Source organism: Zosterops lateralis, assembly GCF_965231275.1.
Source record: "Zosterops lateralis genome assembly, chromosome: 5".
In the NCBI taxonomy this organism is placed as follows: Eukaryota; Metazoa; Chordata; class Aves; order Passeriformes; family Zosteropidae; genus Zosterops; species Zosterops lateralis.
The window spans coordinates 43,771,614-43,792,289 of NC_139766.1; the positions used below are offsets into that span (position 1 = coordinate 43,771,614).

Here is a 20,676-nt window from a genome sequence, read left to right on the forward strand (position 1 = left end):
CATGTATGGCATTTGCAAACTTCCCCATGTCACTCCCTACAAAGATGAGCCTAACAATTCACTGCACATAAATTGACTAGGGAAATGATGACCAAAGCAAAAACTTAAATATTAACAACTCCTGATTTGCTTAAAAAGGCAAGATCTATCTCATATGTGCTGAAAATTTATCTAACCATTCATGTTCCCTATAGCTGTTCAAACCTAATGAAAAACATGTGTTGCACACACTGATGTGAAGATCTACAGCTATTTTTCCATTTGGCCAAGTGTTTGCAACTGTGGAAGCTCACTCCTACCCCGATTCTACCTTCCCTTTTTCAGAGTGTACCTACAGGCTAGGATTTATGAACTGCTGTCTCCTCTCTTTTACAACTCTTACAACTGTTGCCAGAAAGAAAGGTCAGCTTTGATTAGCACAGCAAACATAATGTTTTACAGGGTACAAATATTTCATTAATATCTTAAAGCATATGTGCAGAAACCTGTATCTACACAGGACATTAAAGATGAAGCTGCAGCAAGCCCAAACAGCAATTAATTCTGGGCTTTTGCACAAACCAAAAGTCTTAAGAAGAAATTCTCCAGGCATTCTGGATAGCACTCTGGTCACTAGAATATGCCAGCATTTCCACTGTTGTCCATGACACAACACCTCAGGGTTTAGGCACAGCTCAGCACTGGTGTGCCACAGACAAGTGTTACCACACTCATGCAAAAATTCGGCAATGGGAGCCAGAGAGAACCATGACATTCCAAACCTGAGTCCAGAAGTTGCAATGGCATGAAGCTGAGATGTAGAAATCCTGGCTCCTCCTTCCTTGAACTACTTGACACTACTTCCCTCTACTGAGAAGATAACCAGCTAGCTCCTGACAACACCAACTCGGCGCCTGACGCTGCATGGTCAGCCTGGAGCCAAGGGTGAAGTCCCAACAACACTTCCACACCCTTGCAGGCACTTCCTCCCTACAGCTGTATTCAAAACTGACTCAAATCCTGAAAATAATTAACTGCAAAGATACAAACTTGATGAAGAATCAAGAAAACACTGTGGAACTGCTTTGAATAGCACTTGGGAAGAACCCAGAAGTAGCATAGAAAAAAAAAAAAAAAAAAAAAAAAAAAAAAAAAAAAAAAAAAAAAAAATCTTTCTCTAGTGTGTCAAACTACTTCTACCAGAATTGGACATCTTACCCTGTGAGAACATTCATCCATTAGCCTGAATTCGGTGGTTGTGATATTAATAGCTTGCACATTTATGCCGAACCTAAATAAACCAAAACAAGAAGTTAAGCATTTGAAATCCATCCTGTCAGAACTGCATTGACTTATTTTTACATGCTGGCATCTCTTCATAAATAAAGACTACTTCTACAATTGCATTTTGGCAATGTGGAATATGGTGGAAATGCGAGTCTGCATTTCAACAGAATACACTGCAAATTAGTTTTATGTGGATTCCACACATTTGGAAAACAAATGGCTGGGCATTTTAGGTCAGTCAGTGTAAGAATATTGTAAAAGATCACAATCAAGAAATAGAATTCCTATGGCACACAAATACAAATTCCCCAAAGCTCTTTCTTGTTAAGAAACATTCACTATTAAATCTCATAACTTATTCAAATATCCCTCCTTCTGCTCATTATTTCTTTGGAATAAATTCCTATTTTCCATCATATAATTTGCAAATCAAATTCACTTAAAGCAGTTGACTTTTTTTTCCCAAATGCAAATTATAAGCATTTGACATTAAGTATTAAAAATCAATGTAAGAAAATCAACACGTAAAATGTGGATTATAGTGGACTAATGGACTTCCAACCACTGAACTGAAAACTCACTTGTCACAACCATCTATAGATATTAGCTTAAAAAGAACCAGTTAATGGATGTGATTTCTGATGAACTTAGAAGATCTGCAGAAACAAACATGTGCAAATACAGAGAAAATGTAATTGCAAACCACTAGAAAGAGTCTATGTGGCAATCATATTTAGTATGCGAACAGATGCAGTTATTAATGTGCATATATATACACAATCATATATATGCACATGCATGTACCTATGTAAAGAAATGAGGTTAAAGAAGCAATTACACAGGGATTGGGACCCCAATTACACCTAAGCATAGGAGTAATCCCACTGCCTCTAACCACACAGTTCTACCAACTGTAACATTTTTTCAAAGATAAGTGTGACAGGGCTTGTTTTGGTGAACTTCAGCTCACTCATCAGGTTCCTTTTTTTGTTTATCTAACACTTCTCTAGATTTCTCATTACATCATCTCAATTCTAAAACATATAGTCTAAAACAACACAGAAACATTTACTTAGCTGACCCCAAACATTTATGTTGAGGTTGCTCCCTTTGGACCTGGATTTTTTTTCCTGACTCCTGTTTCCTCTTCAACCAGGGTTATTACCTAAGAAAAGGCTAAGAAGAAAACTTTTCCTGTTAGGATGGTTCAGATACCCTCTTTTCACTGATCTGTCTACAGACTCTATAGATACCAACTAGCACTGTGAGGAGATGCACAACCCCAACTCTGTAAATTGTTCACCTCACCTAGGCAGCTTGCACTTAGCCTCAAGATCCTAGAAGATTACCAACTATACTTTACATCTGGCAGACACAAACTTGCTTAAAACATGTTCAATTTGTGTTTTATCAATTATGAGGTACATTACAAAGGCATGCACCATACAGGGAGCTGCCCCTGAACATGGCTGTATCTTCCAAAATGGGCCAGAACATAATCCCCACCTAAGTTACACTTTGAAAAACTAAATAAAACCCAGTCAGTAACAATCACAAGGCATAGCAAATGAGATCTTTTAAAAGGGAAAACAGTATCCTGAGACAGTTATTACCATTTGTTCAGCAGACTCAGTGAAGCTTGGGGATCAGAGTAGTAAGAAAGAGGCAGAAGCTGCAACGTAACTGGGAAGGATGAAGGGTTTCTTAGTACGAAATATTTTACCTAAATAGTGTGGAGGGGAAAAGAAAGAGTTAATAAACTACATATTTAAGAACTGGTTGGTAAAATAATTCAGCAGCAGCAATACAATCTGCATTTTCAAGAGACTTCAATCTGGCTTCTGTCTCAATGCAGTATAATCATACATGCACATTCCTGCATGTAACACCAGGACACATCACCCCAATGTCATAATAGGTAAAATCAGCTAAGACTGCATTTTGAACCATGTGTACAAAAATATAGACTGCCCCCTTCAGACAACTGCTTCATTTGGATTTTGATTTATGCAGGCAGATGTGAAAAAAGCTCTTGCACAGAAGAAAGTGAAGTTAGTGAGGTGCCATCCTTTCTTAGAGAAGTCTGAATGCAAGCAGGTTATAAAAATTTCTGTAATGACTAACAATTAAATTGGACAAATGGAATATTAAGGTAATTCACAATATGTGCATATGAAAACTATTTCCATATGACTGGTTCTGGCCTAGGCTAGGTTAGTAGAGACCTAAATCTGACAAACAAGAAAGAAATAACTGTCAGTGAGGCTGGAAGATACATTGCTCTGCAAGTGTTGTATCTCTCCTAAGTGTTTTACACACCTCCGTTACAGAAGGCACTGGCATGAGGAAGGCCATCCTGTACAGCCTTACATCACTAATGACAACACACCCTATCACTAGTCCCGTGTTCAATTATTTTACCACAAGCATGTGACTTATACAATGAACACAAGGGAAGTTTTAACAAATTACAGAAAATTGTTGGTTAAAACTTACACTAAATTATTACAACTAGAAAGCTAAAAAAATTATCAAAGAGCCAAAGGGGTACAAATTTAGTGTCTTAACTGAGATCAAAACACCAGTTCATAAGCATTATGAAAATGCTAAACAGCACCAAATATTAACCACAGACTTTGCTATTTAAACAAGCTAAATATACATCAACTCAGAAAAAAGGTGTATTAATAACCATCCTCACCATACTACTTTTAACAGCTGTGGCATTAAAGTCGAGTGTAAGGCCAGGCTCTGTAGTCAATCGTGGCAAGAAATAGGCAAAGGATTCCTCTTCAGAGTTCTTCAGCTGAGTAAAGCGAGCTGATCCTAAAATACTTCTCCTGCTTTATTGGCAAAACCAGAAAATTTAGTTAGTGTCTCTTTTTTTTTTCTTTTAAAGAACAACAACAACAAGGTGATTTGCTAGGACCTATAATTGCATCAACTTATCTTCCCTTGAAAATGGTCTCTACAAAACAAAGCTCATAAAGCTGCAGCCTAGTAGCAGAGAGTCAGTATAACTTCTGTGTATGTAGGCCAGGTACTAAAAACCTTGAAAGCCATAAAAAGACCCTGAAAAGATTGCTATGCAACCTGCTGATGAAGGACTGCTGCAACTCCATAAATGAACTGGTAAAACATGCTTGGACTGCTTTCATGCCAGGTAGCTCTGGTGAGATAACTATAGTCAGAATATTGTTTACATTCTAGGCTGAAAAGCTCACTTAAGGCTGGCAGTGCCTTGAAATGAAAGCTGGGGGTGTGTCTGGGGTGCTCTGAAACTCCACATGCTTCAAGAGAACTGACTTCAGTAGAAAATGGTCCAAAATGTTTTCTTCTAATTAAGAATACTTCAGAACAGAAAAATTCTTTCTTAGAACACTGTACTGGCTTGAATGAAGAACCTCAACAGATTCTGTACAGACCTGCATGCTTCCCCACGTCTTATTTTTTGCCATCTTTCATAAAGGTCACTTGCAAGCTCGGAATCCACATCCCAGGTAGAACGGTCCAGAGAGAGACTCTTCTGCCAAAGCAGATTTGCTAAAAGGATAATAGATTTTTCAGATTTTACAGAGATAATATTTGCTCCTTCCATCAATCTACTTCTAAACTTGAGTAATCAGTATCTGCAAAACGTCCAGACCCAAAACTAAAAACACAACCCACTTTTCCTCTTCAAAGTGAGAATATGCAAGGGTACATATATATTATTTTCCATATCAGATTTACTTAGAGAAATACATCTGCAAAACCAAAGTAACTGTACATGCAAACAAGAGAACAGGTATTGCAACAGGCTGTATATGTTCTAGTAAGTCGCTTTTACTGCTGCTACTTCTAATAGATGACATTGAAGAGTAACTGTGTTATCAGTAATATACACAGTACTTTCCACTGATGGCAGTAAGGCATCAAGATAATATACTACATAGTGGTACAAAAATATACTAGCACGGCACAGCAGGGAAGAAAAAAATTCCCATAGTTTGGCAAAAACAGTTTTTCGTTTTAGCTTCTTTTCTAGATGTTGACCATTGTCTCAAATCCTTATTAAGATGAATTGCAAGGCTTTACAACAGTCTAAAGATTAGTGCATTTTAGAAAGTTACACTCATATTGGTTCAAGCATTTTCACATTTCAAGCAGAAAGTAGCTACAAAAGCAAACTTTTTTTTAGAAAGAAAACAAAAATTATTTATTTTGAAATTGTATGCATTTTATTTTACAATCCTAAATGTTTAAAGTTATGAATTGAGATTGGTGATTATTGGAATAATTCAAGTACAATTTTTTTAGGTCAGTACTTTCAGGCCCATGCATTACACATTTCTACTTAACAAATACTAGTATCCTAAAGCGGAAGGCAGAATACCTTTAAGTACAGATCTTATTATGTGTATAATTAGAATAAAAATAAAGTAAGCAACAAGGATTCGGTTGTATCAGCGATATTCCTTCTTTGAGATTTAAAACCAAAAAAAATACCCCAAAAAATCCCACAAAAACCCCCAAAACAATAAAATAAAATAAAATAAAATAAAATAATATTAAAAAAATAAAATAATAATAAAGTAAAATAAAAAAGCAGCAAACATTTGTTTGTAGGATATGTACCTTAGCATGCATCTCAGTAATTGTTCAAGTCTCATGTTTCTGTATGTCACCTCAATTCTCCTTTTCACATCTGACTACTACTACTACGGCCTTCCTCATATCCTCACACAAAAATACATTTTAGGAAATGTCATCTTGAAAACATTTCCAGGAGAGCACTCAAACATTTAAAGCCTATGATATCAGCCACCTTCTGAAACTCCTTACTGCACAGAGCATAAAAACCACTATTCTGAATCAGCTTTTAACAGGTTCAACGTTCTTTAGGCAGTATCACGCCATGTAATACCTATTGCTGTATTTTGGTAAATGCCAGCCAGGTACTTAAAACAGCTCCCAGCATTACAGTATCTGGAGATAGATTCCTCAGTTTCAAAAAAAATGAGACCCCCTTCTTTCTGTTTTATATGATACAGTGTTAAGTATGCTGTTTTATAAGCCTGAAAAACCATCTTTTGCTGACAAGAGTGGAATTATTGCTGTGGGAAAGAGATAAAGAGAAGGCCTTCAAATTTAACTCTGGATATAGGCAGATATTGGTCAACTTTTTTTTTTTTTTGTCTTTTTTTTATCAAAGAATTCCCAGGATCTGGGCCCAGGTTATGCACATTTTCTAATAACTTTGAGTTAGTGGACAGTTTAACCATTCTACCTCAACATCTCTCGAGAAAACAAATACAAAGATAGAAAAGGGCAACAAATTACCAATGAGAACTTACAGGAGAGTCTTAAATACTAAATACTAAAATAAGTTTCAAGACAGAATAATAGCTTAGCATGTGCTATGGAATTAGATGTCTGAAATACTGCACCATGTACTCAGTACCCTCAGCCATTTATATACTCCCAGAAAAGTGGACGTTTTTAAAAAAACATAAAACTAAATACGTGCATGAACAATCTCAATATTCTCATTACAAGTCCTGCTATATAAAATTAATTTTCTACAATAAAACTACTGTCAGATGCCAAAAATAGCCATAGACAAGCCTACCTGAATCAGATTTTCCCAAGTAGCACTGAATATCACAGTGGGCAATTGCTTCAAAATTAAGATCTCCTTGCTGGAAAAACAAAAATATGACAAAGAAGAGAACAAATTTCAGTTCCTCAGTGCATGATTTTGTAGACTCAAGCAAGATAATTAAGGCCTTGAATTAAAAGAATTAAGTGCTGAAAGAACTATAATTCCATCACTGTTCAACTTCGGGGATTTGACCTCTCAAGCTACAGAATGGTTTAACAGAGTGGTGTGGTACTGAGCTTTTCTTTCAGGACTAAGAACAGATTTCTGGCCTGAGAGAGACATTGCTGCAGTGGGTTTGCAGTGCCTAACAATAATTCAACGCACACAATTGAACACAATACCTTGGACACAATGGAATGTATCTGCAGAGGTATTTCAAACATCACTCCCACATTTGTGGACAAACAAATACTGGAGAGCACATTCATGACAGTGTCTTTCACACTGAGCTTCATAGAAAATACATTCCAGCAGCCTGGAGGTAGTGTGAGAGGTTCAGCGAAGTTCAGAATCTGAAAAGAATCAAACAATAGCTGAATTAAAATTGGTACAGCACTTTCTGATGCAGGTGGTACCTTGAAAAACGTAAACTTCCTCATCCTTTGTGGTTTTGCTCTTACTACATGGTCATGTGTGCTCATATCTGATCCATACAATGTGCACTTATGCAAATCTCAGTATCAAAACATAAAAAGAGCCATTCAGATGCCTACATCATGTGCTTATTCATAAACCAGATTTGCCTGATTTGAATCAAGCAGTTCTGCCAGTAAATTATTGGCTTTAAAGCTCATCTATGCATTACAGGCTTCCATTATGAAGAAATGCTGAATCCTAGAGAGCACAAACACACACATTCAACAATTCTGAGAACAGAGAATGGTCTGTAATTTGACGCATCTGTAGCTGCGACTCAAATGAAATCACAGTTGTCAATAAAACAATACAAAAGTAAGCAGGACAGTGAATAATGCCTCTTGAGACAGTAACCTAATAGTTACAGATGTACATAAAGCTTTATTTTCAACTGATTCCAACCAGCTCTAAGAACACCGAGTTCTTCAAAGAACCTATTTTGTATGTCAAAAGTCCCTATCTTCAAATCAGAGACAAAACATTGTACAAAGAAGAAATAAAGTTTACCTTTACTACGTTCTTTGTTTCTCTGGCTATGAAGACCTCATTCAATTCAATGCTGAAGTAAAAATTATTTGTAAACCATACGGACCAATATCCTGAAGTATTATGATGTGGTTCTATATGAAACAGTGCTGCAGAAGGATCTACATCAAAATACCTATAAGTAAATACAGAAAAAATATAAATACACCTGCCCTTGAGTACACAACAAGTGGTGTATACAAGAGAAGATAACATAGCATTCTTGTATGATGAGGCTCTTCTAAGTTTTCCCAGGGAAGAACAAAATTATTTATTTGGGAATAATTACACATAAGAGTAAAATTTCACAAGAACCATGTAAAAGAGACTGGCAAAGTATCTACCCTCTTGTTATGCTACAGTACAACATTGCCTATTGCTTTGTGATACAGCATGCTGGATGAAATTGGCAGAAGATGACTGAAGCAAGAAAAGACTTAATACAGAATTACTGCTTTAAATGTGAGAGGTCTGTTTTGGCAAATGGCACAGCAACAATAGGAAGAAGCCTCTTCACTGACCTTGGAATCATAGTGAAGAAGTTTATTTCATCTCTTAAAAGTAAGGTGAATTATTTTCATTACAGAATCAGTGAACATCAACAAACAAACAAAAATCCACAGTTAACCTACCCTTCCATCACTGGACAGAAAAGACAGGCTTTGAGTGTTGTAGTGCCTTTCAAAAGATGGTTCTTGTTGCCAGAATAAAGACTTTCACTGTCACAGGATGCAGCTGGGAAAGAGCAGACACACAGAATACATCAGCATATCCAAAATGATTTTCATGTGAAGAATTGCAAGAACACTAAAAAGGGGAACCTTTGATGGTACAATCCTCATGGAGGTGACTAAAGCATCTAATTGAGTCCTAAAACTCAATCTTTCCAGAGGTTTCAAACCTTGCCTTAAGAACTATTCATTAATGCTACATAACTTCAAAAAATACACAATAAGGCTGTGAAGAGTGGCAACCTGACCAATTTTAACCAGGTCATTGGCACAGCACTCTTACTAATCAAAGCACATTGCCTACTTTTAACAAATAAAAAAACTGCTCTGAAAAAGACTATCACTTAACATTCTTTCTTTCTTTCTTCTTATTCATCCATGTTTTCCCTGGGAAAAACATGTCTCAATGTCATTATGAAAGCAGCCTGTTTCATAATGTTTCATAAATGTTTAAAGTCTGTACACTGCAGTCTAGTGGTCAGAATAGGAAACAGGCTGGAGGAAGGAATGCTTAAATGCCAATCTCTGCACTTCCACAAACATGTCTGGTTTCAGGCAAACCTCTTCAATGGCCTTGCCAAGAAATGTCATAGAAAATGACCACCCAAGCACAATAGCCTTTTAGAAAACACATTTGAAACAAAAAGTCCCGTAAACTATAAAAAGAGATTGAAAAAGCATATTCAATAATTATGCTTATTGTAAAATCAGCTAACATTTTAGCAATTGGTTTTTTCCCCTTTTTCAAACATGTATAGCTTAGAGCCTTCAACCAGCATAAGAGGAACCACACATACACAAAAAGGGTGGAAACTATTAGCAAAAAGAATTCATCCTCTTTCTCAATAAAGTCTAGACAAGTTGATTTTTTAGTTCTTTCAGGGTTTCTGCTGAAAAAAACTACCTTTTTTTCAGCAATCAAATCCTATTTAATCATATTCTCTCTAAATATGTGTAACCTGTACCTTTACAAGAAATAGAAGCAACTTTTGTGAAGTTAGTTGATGATGAGGATAGCAGTACTGGCTCAAACTCCACAAGTGATGTGTCTTTTTGTGACAACTGCCGAATTTCCTGCATGAAGAAAAGACAAATTATTTTTGTAGCATTTTTTTTGTAGCATTGTAGATTTTTGTACCGTTATTAATGTTGCAGCTCCTGTATTAGTCTATCTTCTTGTCAAATTTGCATGCCACCATCTGCCATTTTCTCTTATCTTCTAAATCAACACATGAATTTTTATTCAAGTTAACAGCTCTTACATCTTAAAAAAAAAAATCCATCACTGAACTACAACATGTCATCTCAAGAATTTATTAGACATTTGGGCACACTTTAAAAACTCTGAGGTGTGACATTTGCCACCAGCAAAATCAATCTGCTATTAGAGAAAGCTAATTCCCTAATCAAATTCACCACCCTAAATTACAACTTCCTGAAGCCCACAATTACCTGTATACGCACAAGGCTGTTTCCAGAATGCATGATATACACATCTACTGATGAATGATCTGTCCAAAAGAATAAACAACCAAGGTAAGTTCACCAAGGACAGAAACACTTGTTTTGTCAGACACTCATACGAGAAGCAATCCCAATTTAAATTTTAAAATCTTTGTGTGACAGATACCCTTGTAAAAAGGAGGAACTATTCACATCTTTGAGCTGGCAAATATTTGAGAGAGGAGTAAAAATCCACTCAACAAGATCTTTAGCCACAAACATGTAGGCAAGCTTCAACAGGGAATCTTCATTATCCCCTAAATCTGAGATCACACACAACTTTCCTCTCCTAAGGGCGGGGAGACGGGAGTTAACAACTGATGGGAAGAAGAATGGCTGTTGATGAAATAACTTTCTAAAGGCCAGTTTATCAATAGCAAGACAGAGTCCAGTAAAACCTATTCTGTATCACACACAGCTGAACAAGATCCTGGCTCGCCTGCTTTAAAATGCAAGCATTCCCAGGAAATAATAAGAAGCCGGATTCAGCACTTTGGGCTCAAATCAGGAATGGTCCCTATCACCTGGCAGGTAGCAAACTATTGCCTAAAGCAACAGGAGACTGATAACACAGCCTTCATCTGCTGGTAAGGTGATACAGCTACGTTGGGGAACTACCCTTGGTCACTGGCAAAGCCATGTTCCCCCATCCACAGGACAGTAGAGGACCAAAAGAAGGGCAGCAGGACAGAATAAGAGATGGCCATCATACTATGGTCCTTCCACAAGGAAGATAACGCGAGGTTTTGCCCTTGCTTATGTTTGTATTAAATCAGTGTATGCAGGTTGACAGTAAAGGACATTCTCCCACCTGAGCAACCATCATTTCTAATAATGCGTGTGCTTTACTCTGTTGCTTGAAAGCAACAGTGCAAATGCCAGATTCCAAAAGAGGGTTCAAGGTGTTGATTATGAGCTCCACATAACCCCACAGCTGTTTAAAGTACAAACTCCTCTTTAGCCTTTCCAGCTGGTTAGTTCCCCTGTGCAGACCCTGCCTGCTGTCTCACTCTAGATGCTAACTTCCCACCAACAGCCAATTCAAAGGGCTTACAGGACCAACCTCTAGCACAGACAGGACTTAAAATTGCACTATATTTAACAGAAAACAGTCCTAAAAGATACTTTCAGTACTTCAACCATCAAAAGTGTTAACAGTGAGCACCCTTGACAGAACAGATGGTAACAATTTTCTAGCAGCATCAGAATAAATGTACATCCACAACTCAACATAACAAAGCCCTGGCATCTCAATGGCAGGGAAACTAGGTTTATAGTGGGTATTTCAGTTTCAGCTCTATGAAATACCAAATCACAGAACAGGCACAAGGGAAACAGTACATATTGTAGATATTTTGTGTATATTTTATCTATTGTTTTGTGACTAGATTTTGAAATGCATTTCTCAAAAGACAAAAAGATCATGTTCCTTTTCAACAACTGTGTTAGAAAGTATAATTTTAATCTGAATTCTTAAGGAGTTTCTTCTCCAATCAGAAAGGAAAACTGGCACAAATGTCAAAAAAAAAGCTATTCTAATAGACTGGAAGGCTCTATAAATAATTTCAAATCCTCTGGATTTAGAGGATTTGCAGCATAAAGAAACCGCAAGGAGTTGATTGTCTTGCCTGTGAAATTCTAGCTTACAAGAACAAATGATGTGCACATCTGTATTACCTCATTACCCTACTTTCCATAATGCCCACTATCCCCAGTACTATACAAACCACTCTGCCTTCACAATCCCATTAGGGTCAATTTAATTAATGGGAAACCAGAAATGCAGTTGTAGAATTCAAAGGACCATGTCATCTTTCCATACTGTTTAAGCAGACATGTAAGCACGGGGGACTAAGGAATGAAAGAGATCTAGTTTACAACTTCATGATTTCTACCTTTATGAAGAAAACTGCTTATGGTAACTCTCCCGACACAAATTCTCAACAAACTGTGTTTAACTGAACTTACTTGGTTTCCCTTACTTGTGAGATAAACTGTCGCTGAATTCAATTCAATTTGGGATGCCAAATTACAAATTATGTATAAGACCAAGTTGAATGACACTTAACAAGTAGATTTAGGACTTACCTGAGGTCTTTGTTCTTTCCATTGCTACATAAACTATAAAAAGATTCTCCAGTAAGTATTGTCTGTGCTCCACAAAATCTTGCTGGGCATTTTCCACTCTTACTGTTAAGCTCATTTCTAGCAGCTTTGGGTCATCAGACATAAAACAGCAACTCTGGAGCGAAACAAAGGCATATGGTGTGTGTGTGATAGGGGACAGAACAAAAAAAAACTGTTACACTAAGGAACTTTGAGAAATTAATCAAAGGTATTATCTAAGAGACAAGGTTTCCAGCACCAAAGCGCTGGCAAAACAGAAGTAACTAGCACCTTTGCTAAAATCTCAGCGGAAACCAAAGACAGTGCAGGTACAGAAAGCACAGCAAAAACAAAGACAAAAACAACTAAAAAAGACACTGAACCTTGAGAGAATGCAAATTTATAAACTGTCCTAGTCAGTCTCACCTCAGGGACTGTAAAACAGTTTCCTTTGTTAAATCCTCTGCCTTCAATAAAATGTGCCATAAACAGACTGATGCATGTGTATTAATGGTAGGAAGACAGTTCATGTTCACTGGTCTGTTTATAGTTAATTTTTCCAAATCCTGTGTTTTTGTCTCCATTTCTCACTGAAGCAATTTTAAAAAAACAAACATACATGTACAATTCTTAATAGAAAACACTGTCGTCTGGCTAGAATACTTCAGAAAAATACAAATAGGATTTTATTTCCATCTGTAAGTAGTGGCTGGTGCTAACACAGCTAAGTCATAGCAACTACAAAGACACAGACACCATTCCACAAAAAAAATTAAAGCCAGCAAAGCAAAATAGAAGTAGACAATCAACAGTGAATAACATAAATTAGTCCTGCATCAAACCACAAAGGTCACTAAATTCAGGCTCTGATGCCCTATCAGGAAGACTAATTTGCTCAGGATGGAGGATGAGGAGGAGAAAGCTGGCATGTAAAGTGCTCTCAGAAGTGCAGCAAAACACTTCCAGCTATCCCAAGTGGTGCAAGCAAGTACAGCAGGAGTGGGGAAGTGCCTGAGAATGGGATGCCAGCTCACACAGCATCAAAGAGACCCTCAGCACCTGAAATGGCTGCCAGGAGCAGGAGAGGAGGCTGCCATGGAGCCTGGAGCACAGGCATGGCAGACCAAAGGGTAGAGAGCCACACTCCACACAGCCTCCAAAGTTCAGCTGCACCTCTAGCACCTTAATGCACTGTGCACTGCAAGAACCAACCAGGGAAGTGAAGCAGCACAGGAATGCTGCCACATGCAATGTGTATTCCATGCAGGAATAGAGCTATGGAGCCTAGGCCTCATCACTCCTGGGGAAAGAGGTGCTGCAGGGCACAGCAGGGCTCTGAGTCTGAGCCAGCACCATGCCCACGAGAGCTGAGCAGCACCCACCCACCACGTAAGGACAACTGAGGAGAGAGGGGGAGAGAACTTGGGTGGCACCACCCAGGACAAGGAGAACCTACTGCCCTGAAGGCTCAGGGCTTTGGGAGGGGCATCTCTGCTAACACACTCGCCCCTCCTCAGCTCTGCCCAGCACTGTTGGCTGCCCTCAGGCCCGCCTGAGAAACAGCCCAGGCAGCCTGGGCTTCAGCTTCTCAGCTCACTGATCACTTCCCACTGCAAAACAGACACTTGTGGAAAGTTTCTGGAGAAAAGAAATTACACAAATCATTTCTGTGCCCCATGTCAGTAGTACAATACCTACACATCAGAATGCTTAGCCTGTTGGTTTTGGTTTGTTTTTTCAAGAGGTTTATGGGGTGGTGGGTATCTCTTTTCATCTCCTTCTCTCCTAAAGATTTTAGTGTGATATGTGTGACAATTTGTATCAGGGGATACAGTTTTATAAAAGCACAATTCCCCATTAAACTGAGACATTGAAAAGCACATTTTTGCTAAAGCTTCTAGAGCTGTGGAAAGTGTCCCTTCTAAGCTTGCCTTAAAAGAAGACGACTTACTTACATATATATAAAATAATAATAAAACATACCTTAAATAGCTGGTATGTGTCATTAGGTAAACTGCATTCAAGGTGAACCTGTAATAGACTGGCATTCATCGTTTCTGTCTGTAAGAAAGAAAAGTGAGGAAAATGTGAAACACATTGCTTCAAATGTTATATAAGTCCAATTCACATATCGTAATTTATAAAGATAATAGGACTGCTTCCTCATATACATACACAGCAATGTAAGGCATTTATAAATGACTACAATTACTCTGTACAGTAGTCCACTAATCAATCTCTGAAACTCAGGACTCCATCAACATCTATCTACTTAACAAACTATAATTACATATGGTTATTAAATATTTATACAGCATCAGCATGAGAACTATTAGAATTTTTCTTAGGCCAAAAAACTGTATTCAACAGGGCCTTTGTGTGCAAAATAAAAGCTTATTTCCTTGTTTTCTGTGTATTTTCTTTGCTGATTGGATACTGAAATACCGTATCTAGGCCAAGAACATAATGCTTCTTGGACATGGTCTGATACATAGGCTTCATGCCAAAATGGACAGACAGAAAATACTTGTTTTGCCTTTTTGTTGACCAGAATGGGAAAAGAAAAAAAAAATAAAAGATGACATTGACTGTGCCAGCTTGTAAAGCACTCATAAATCTAATGGGGCAACAGCACTGACAAAGCCAAATACAGTTCATGAAAGCTATCTGGAAATCTGCACCGCCAAATTACTGGCACAAACTGCGCAGCCAGTATATCTTGATCCTGAATTAAATTTTATAAAAGCCAAAAACAACAAAAAAAAGGCCAGAATCAGAATGGCAGACCTGTCACACTCTCAGTGCCTTTCTTACAGCCAAATTTCATGCTAATTTTGAGGCTCATGTAGAACCCCCACCCTCTGTTTCTCCTGAGATACTGAAATATCTGAGATGGGTATCTGCAGGCTCAGGTTTTTGAAAGTGTTGATGAAACTGATTTTAAACTATTTCAATAATTTGATGCTGAAAAGCAAAACTGAAGAAACTTTTGAAGGTATCTAGCACTCTATTTCATACCTTTTTAGGACAGGAAAAAGGGGACAGGCAGAGGCATATGAGTAGAGAGATTTAGCACACGTGTGACATTTCAAGGGGTCCAGTTTTATAAAAGCACTACCAAAAAGAAGCCAATATTTGCATTCCCAATTCAACAGGATTTCATACCAAAATGAGTGAGGCTGCACACAAGAGGGCGATGTAGCCCCTGTAAAGGTGGTTAGTGGCAACTCAAACACTGTGGCTTTCTGGAAGACTGCAGAACCCCTGCAAAGTCCTTTCTTTTTTCACAGATGTTTATGTCCATATCAAATTGTGAGAGCAGAAAAAACCCACATGGCTGCTAGTGGAGTTTTAACATGGCAGTAAGATTACAACTTTGCAGGTCCTTTTCTGATCAGAAAACTTGATGCTTAGACTTCCCTTCTCAGTGCTTCTTGAAAAAACACTACTGCTTTCATGGTCCTAAATAAGGATTTGTTAGCCCATATTCAATGCTATTGTCATTTATAGTAAAATATAATGTCATTTAAAGTCATTTAAGACCCCACACCCCTATTAAAAAAAATCAGCTACATCATATTTTTCCATCCCTTGTTTTTCTTGACTTGATAGATCTAGATCTATCATGGAAACTGCTGTCACCTTAAAATTGAAGCTTCTAATGTACAGAGTGGTAAAAATGCTACTGGGATATATTTGCTGTTGATCTGTTTTCTAAGGGAAATTTTTATTTTTTTGTGACGCTATCTTCAGAACAGGAAATGCATTTTCATTTCTCTAAGGCAGACAGTAATGCATAACTGCCATGCCCTATATCGTACAGCACCAGCAGAATGGCTCTGAGTTAACCCTAAAGAGAAGACAATGCATCTGAGAAGGAAACAATGTCAGAAGTAGAGTTTCCAAACAGACAAATCCAGGACCATCTCCCAGCAGTGCAAGCACTCAGTTTATACTGTAAATATCACTGCTAATGAATCAGAGCAGAGAGCTGAGTTATGCAGCCAATGTTTGTACCAGAGGCAAATTGAAAAGGAGATGCACAGCAGGGAAATCTCAGAAAGAGCTCTGCAAAGCATTGCCACTTAATTACCTGGTGCCTCTATTTCATATTAGGTACTCAGACATACATATTTGAATGTACACACACATCCATCAAGTCACAAATACTATTTGAACTGAACAAAGATAACTGATAGAAGCCACACAAATTAAATTCTTGACAGCTTTGGTAAGTTCTCAAGTTTAAATTTTAAAGAAGTAAGAGGCCTCTTTAAATAAAACCCTAAAAAGCTGAACCATCCATCTGGTCTGCAAGGATCCCCACTCCTGACAAAGGGCCATGATTCTCACTGGGGACAGCAGAGAAGGCAATTATTTAGAAAACGATTCATCCATCAATTAGGTCTCCATGATACGTGGCTTGCTAAAAGATTTTTGGATATATTCTTCCATCATTAACAGGACTGTAGAGTTCAAATCACTTCCTGGAGTTTGGTTACAGTATCATTAAAAAAGGACAACACTGAACAAGCCTCCTCTTCTTCCTGGAGGCTGATCCCTCAAAGTTCCTGTCCTGGACAGACCCTGGCCCTAAAGTGCTATTTCCACTCTGAATGGTGTTAATAAGCTGTCCCTGTAACAATGATTCAGCAGAGTTTCATCAGTTTTTTGAAGGCAGTTACCAGGATAACACACCAAGAAAGCTCTACTGTCTTCCTTCCTTCCCTCTCCACACCCAAGCACCACACTTGGACAGGTTTGCTTCTCTGATCCTCTGCTCACCAATGCAAAACATAGCTTAAGGAGCGTTACATTCCTGCCAGTACTTGCAGTATTTCCCAAGCTGTCAGTTCATAAACTTTGAACTCCTCTGGGAAGTCAGCGAAGCGATATCTTGTCTCCTAAGATAAGACCCCCTCACCCTGCATGCCACTCCTCCACTGACACTTCCACCATCCTGAACACGGCCAGGCAGTGATGTAACTGCCCTCTTAGTGCTGTCCAAACACTAAACAATGCCAAAAACCAGGCAACTATAGCGAAGACTACACCCAGAAGCTGCGTAAACAAAGATGACCTATATGTGCTCCACCATCTGTTACGGCTTAGTGGTAACTAGCCACTGCTGAGTGGCCACGTGGACCTACTACGAATTCACAGTGTGGGACTCAGCTCTTCTTTCCTCCCAATGAGTGAGCCATGAACCCAGAAATTCTGGGATCCAGGACCACAGGCAGAGCACACCAATCGCAACCTTTCAGCTTGAAAAGGGTAACAGAAAGATGGAGATCAGTATTCAACAGTAAGAAAGGCAAGTTTGCCTTTTTCGTTTCTTATTAAGCACAAAAGTATCTGCTAAAAAACATGTGGGAATAAAGGAGAAAAAAGAAAGGCCTTTGTGCCTTGCCCATTAAAAGATAAAAACAACACACAAAATCCATGGGAGTTCATTTTTCACAAAAAATTCAAACACAAACCTGTTGCATATTTTATTTCCAATGGAAACACTACTGTAAACTTCTATCTATAATCCCCAGGTATAAGTTATATTTCCAACACAAATGGCCTACAGCGGCACAATTTTACCCATACCCCTATTTACAATTCTGGCCTTGACCTTTAAAATAAATTTTTGCAAAATGAAGAAGCTACAAAAGGGGTGATCAATTTGGCGAAGAAATGGACAGCCTATTACCAAAGATACTACAGAGCATGGACTCTTCAGCTTGGCAAAGTGAAAGCTCAAAGTTCTGATGCCACCTACAAATGCTTCTGAGTATAAGCATCAGAAGCAGGAAGAGTTACATAAATTAAATATGCATCTCAATATATAAAAAGGCCACAAAGCAATTTAAATTGGAAGTCAGGAGTAGGTTTCCAATCACCATAGTAAGAGCAAGTATTTGGGGTAACAAGGCCTCCAGCAATTCTGATAAGTCACATTACATAGCACATGATGAGACTAAAGGATGTCAAAGCTTTTTTGGTCTTGTTGACCAAGGATGTCAGTATTAATGAACAATTTAAACACAACCACCTTTAACACAGGAGGCAAAAAATAGACACACAGCATGCAGCTCTCTGTCTGAGGTTTCCAAGCAGTATCCGTGGACTTCAGAGGTAAGAACACCTTCTGTTTCAAACTAAATGTTATTATTGCTCAAGGCTAGAACTCAATTATCCCAAGGTGAAAAGGGATGTGCAAATGAGGCTTATGCTATCCTGAACTTACCCTGGTATTTTTGGTCAGTTAAAAATAAACAGGGGAATAGAAATGTGCGCAGCTAAGTGAGTATAACTGATTTGTTTCAAATGCTTTTCCACTACAAGACTCCATTCTATGTGTAAGAGATATATCCTTCAGTTTGCCCTTGTGAAGTCACTCAAACCTCATCAACCTCTCTTCCTCCTACATCTTCCGAGCTTAAAATATAAACTGGACAAAACAGAATGATACCTTTTTTTTAATGAGATCTGGATCAGAACAAAAGGAAGATGAACTGAAGAGGGCACTTCTGAAGAGGACAGCTAGCCATAGAGAAACATTCTTCTGAGAGGAACTCGAACTCAAACCATAAACTACTCTCCAGTATTTAGATCTTGTCTATCATCTTCAACAGCTGAGGAGCCCATCCCACTGCTGCAGCATATCTGCTCAAATTGATAACATGCAGTGAAGAGTGCAATTACAGCACAGCATAGAAAAATTACACCCAGAGCTTGGAGAACTGAGTCAACACTCTTCTCACCTCATGTCCTACAAGATTAGTGCCAGGTGGTACCATGCTGCACTGCTAAACATGACCTCAAACTTGTACTCCATACAAATAAAGCGTAAGATAATGTTTGTCACTCTACAGCAAGGAAAGTATCAAATGTTCCCCAAAGTTTCTCCACCCAGGAATTCAGACTGAACTGTAAAAAAGCATGTATGCCACTTTCAGATACTACCTGACAACAGCCCTGACAAATTGAGCTAGATGCGAAGATGCACACAAACAGCATCAAAAAAGCCCCTCTCAGTTCTACCTCTAGCATCTCAAATTACAAAACCTACAGATTTTTGCTTCCTTTTCAAGAGTCTGTTCATTGTATGGCCACAAGCAAGCGCAACTGTGTGACTACAGGGAAGAGACCGGTATGGAGGAAAAGAATGGGAGAGAAGGAAATTGTGCTTTAATGTTGGATAGAGGTAAGACTGACCTAACATATACATAGCAGACTGAAAAATACAATCTATGCTGGTAATTTTTCTCAGATAGAAGAAGGCATCACAAAGGCAATTAACACAGCTTACATTTAGATAAAGCACTAAATTTTGTTACATGCTAAGGTATTCTAAGTATGTTTTTGGAAAAACAATGTCTGTGTATGATATAACAGGAAATCTGAAAGATCAATTTTTTCAAATTAGTTATTCACTTGAGAGGTTCTGTATGGACTGGAAGACTATGAAAATATCTGCAACTGCAACCAAATCACAGAAATCATTGAACTTATTTCAACTCAAATATTTACTCCGCATAAATTCAGCTTGCTGGGTTCTCCAGAGCTCCTTGGGAAGATGAGGTAAGCAAAGCTGCTATCTTCAGCACTGACAGGGGCAAGAGGGGATGCTGCAGCCTGACCCCCAGCTCCCATTCTCATCCAGGCAGCATGTCATGCTTTTTAACTGTGGCTAACTGTTGGTGCAGCCCTGCTGTAAACTCACTTGAGAAACTGGCCAGAAGTAAAAAACAGAACAAACCAACACAGCTTCCTGACCTTCTCAATTTCACGGTATAAAGTTTTTTGGTGTGTTTTTTTTGGGGGGAGGCAGGTCAATTCTCCATTTCAGTCAGAGCAGAGCCTCCTCACAAATAGTTTTGCCAGCACAATTTAGAGTGCACCCCACCACAGGAGCATGAAGAAGAACAAGTGTGAATATTTTAAATGCCAAAGACTGTCTCATAAAAGCAGCTGATCACAGTAACCCTGTATCTTGCAATCTCTCTCCTGCAGTCATTAGTACATTAGATTTTTTGCTAATATTCCTTTCATCCCACCAACCTGAGGTCAGAAATCTTTTGTGGTTAAACAGACTTAGGTTTCCCCCTTGAAATGTATACTGTACCAGTGTGTGTGATGCCTGGATGTTCTGAATGTGTGGAAGCAGTAAGTAGGCATTTGCTAGCTGCACTTTAGGTTCTTCTGGAGAAGACATCAGAGTTCCTGTTCCAAAAACCTGGTATAAAAAAAAAAAGTTCATCACATCAAAATCTA

General features: G+C 38.3%; 1 protein-coding gene across 2 annotated transcripts in view; it reads right to left on the bottom strand.

Annotated features, from left to right (window-relative positions):
• TMEM131L (transmembrane 131 like) overlaps positions 1-20,676 on the bottom strand; it is a 79,723-nt gene that overhangs the window by 20,830 nt on the left and 38,217 nt on the right. The window contains exons 7-19 of one of the 2 annotated variants that reach the window (XM_083860984.1): positions 20,528-20,638; positions 14,395-14,472; positions 12,394-12,547; positions 10,255-10,313; positions 9,768-9,876; positions 8,704-8,806; positions 8,054-8,207; positions 7,252-7,422; positions 6,878-6,947; positions 4,692-4,809; positions 3,968-4,106; positions 2,880-2,989; positions 1,198-1,270 (exon numbers count right to left, since the gene is read on the bottom strand). In XM_083860984.1, coding sequence (XP_083717110.1) covers positions 1,198-1,270; positions 2,880-2,989; positions 3,968-4,106; positions 4,692-4,809; positions 6,878-6,947; positions 7,252-7,422; positions 8,054-8,207; positions 8,704-8,806; positions 9,768-9,876; positions 10,255-10,313; positions 12,394-12,547; positions 14,395-14,472; positions 20,528-20,638 — 1,449 coding nt within the window. Of the gene's footprint in view, positions 1-1,197; positions 1,271-2,879; positions 2,990-3,967; positions 4,110-4,691; positions 4,810-6,877; positions 6,948-7,251; positions 7,423-8,053; positions 8,208-8,703; positions 8,807-9,767; positions 9,877-10,254; positions 10,314-12,393; positions 12,548-14,394; positions 14,473-20,527; positions 20,639-20,676 lie in introns of both variants that reach the window. The other variant, XM_083860983.1, reaches the window with a different exon arrangement.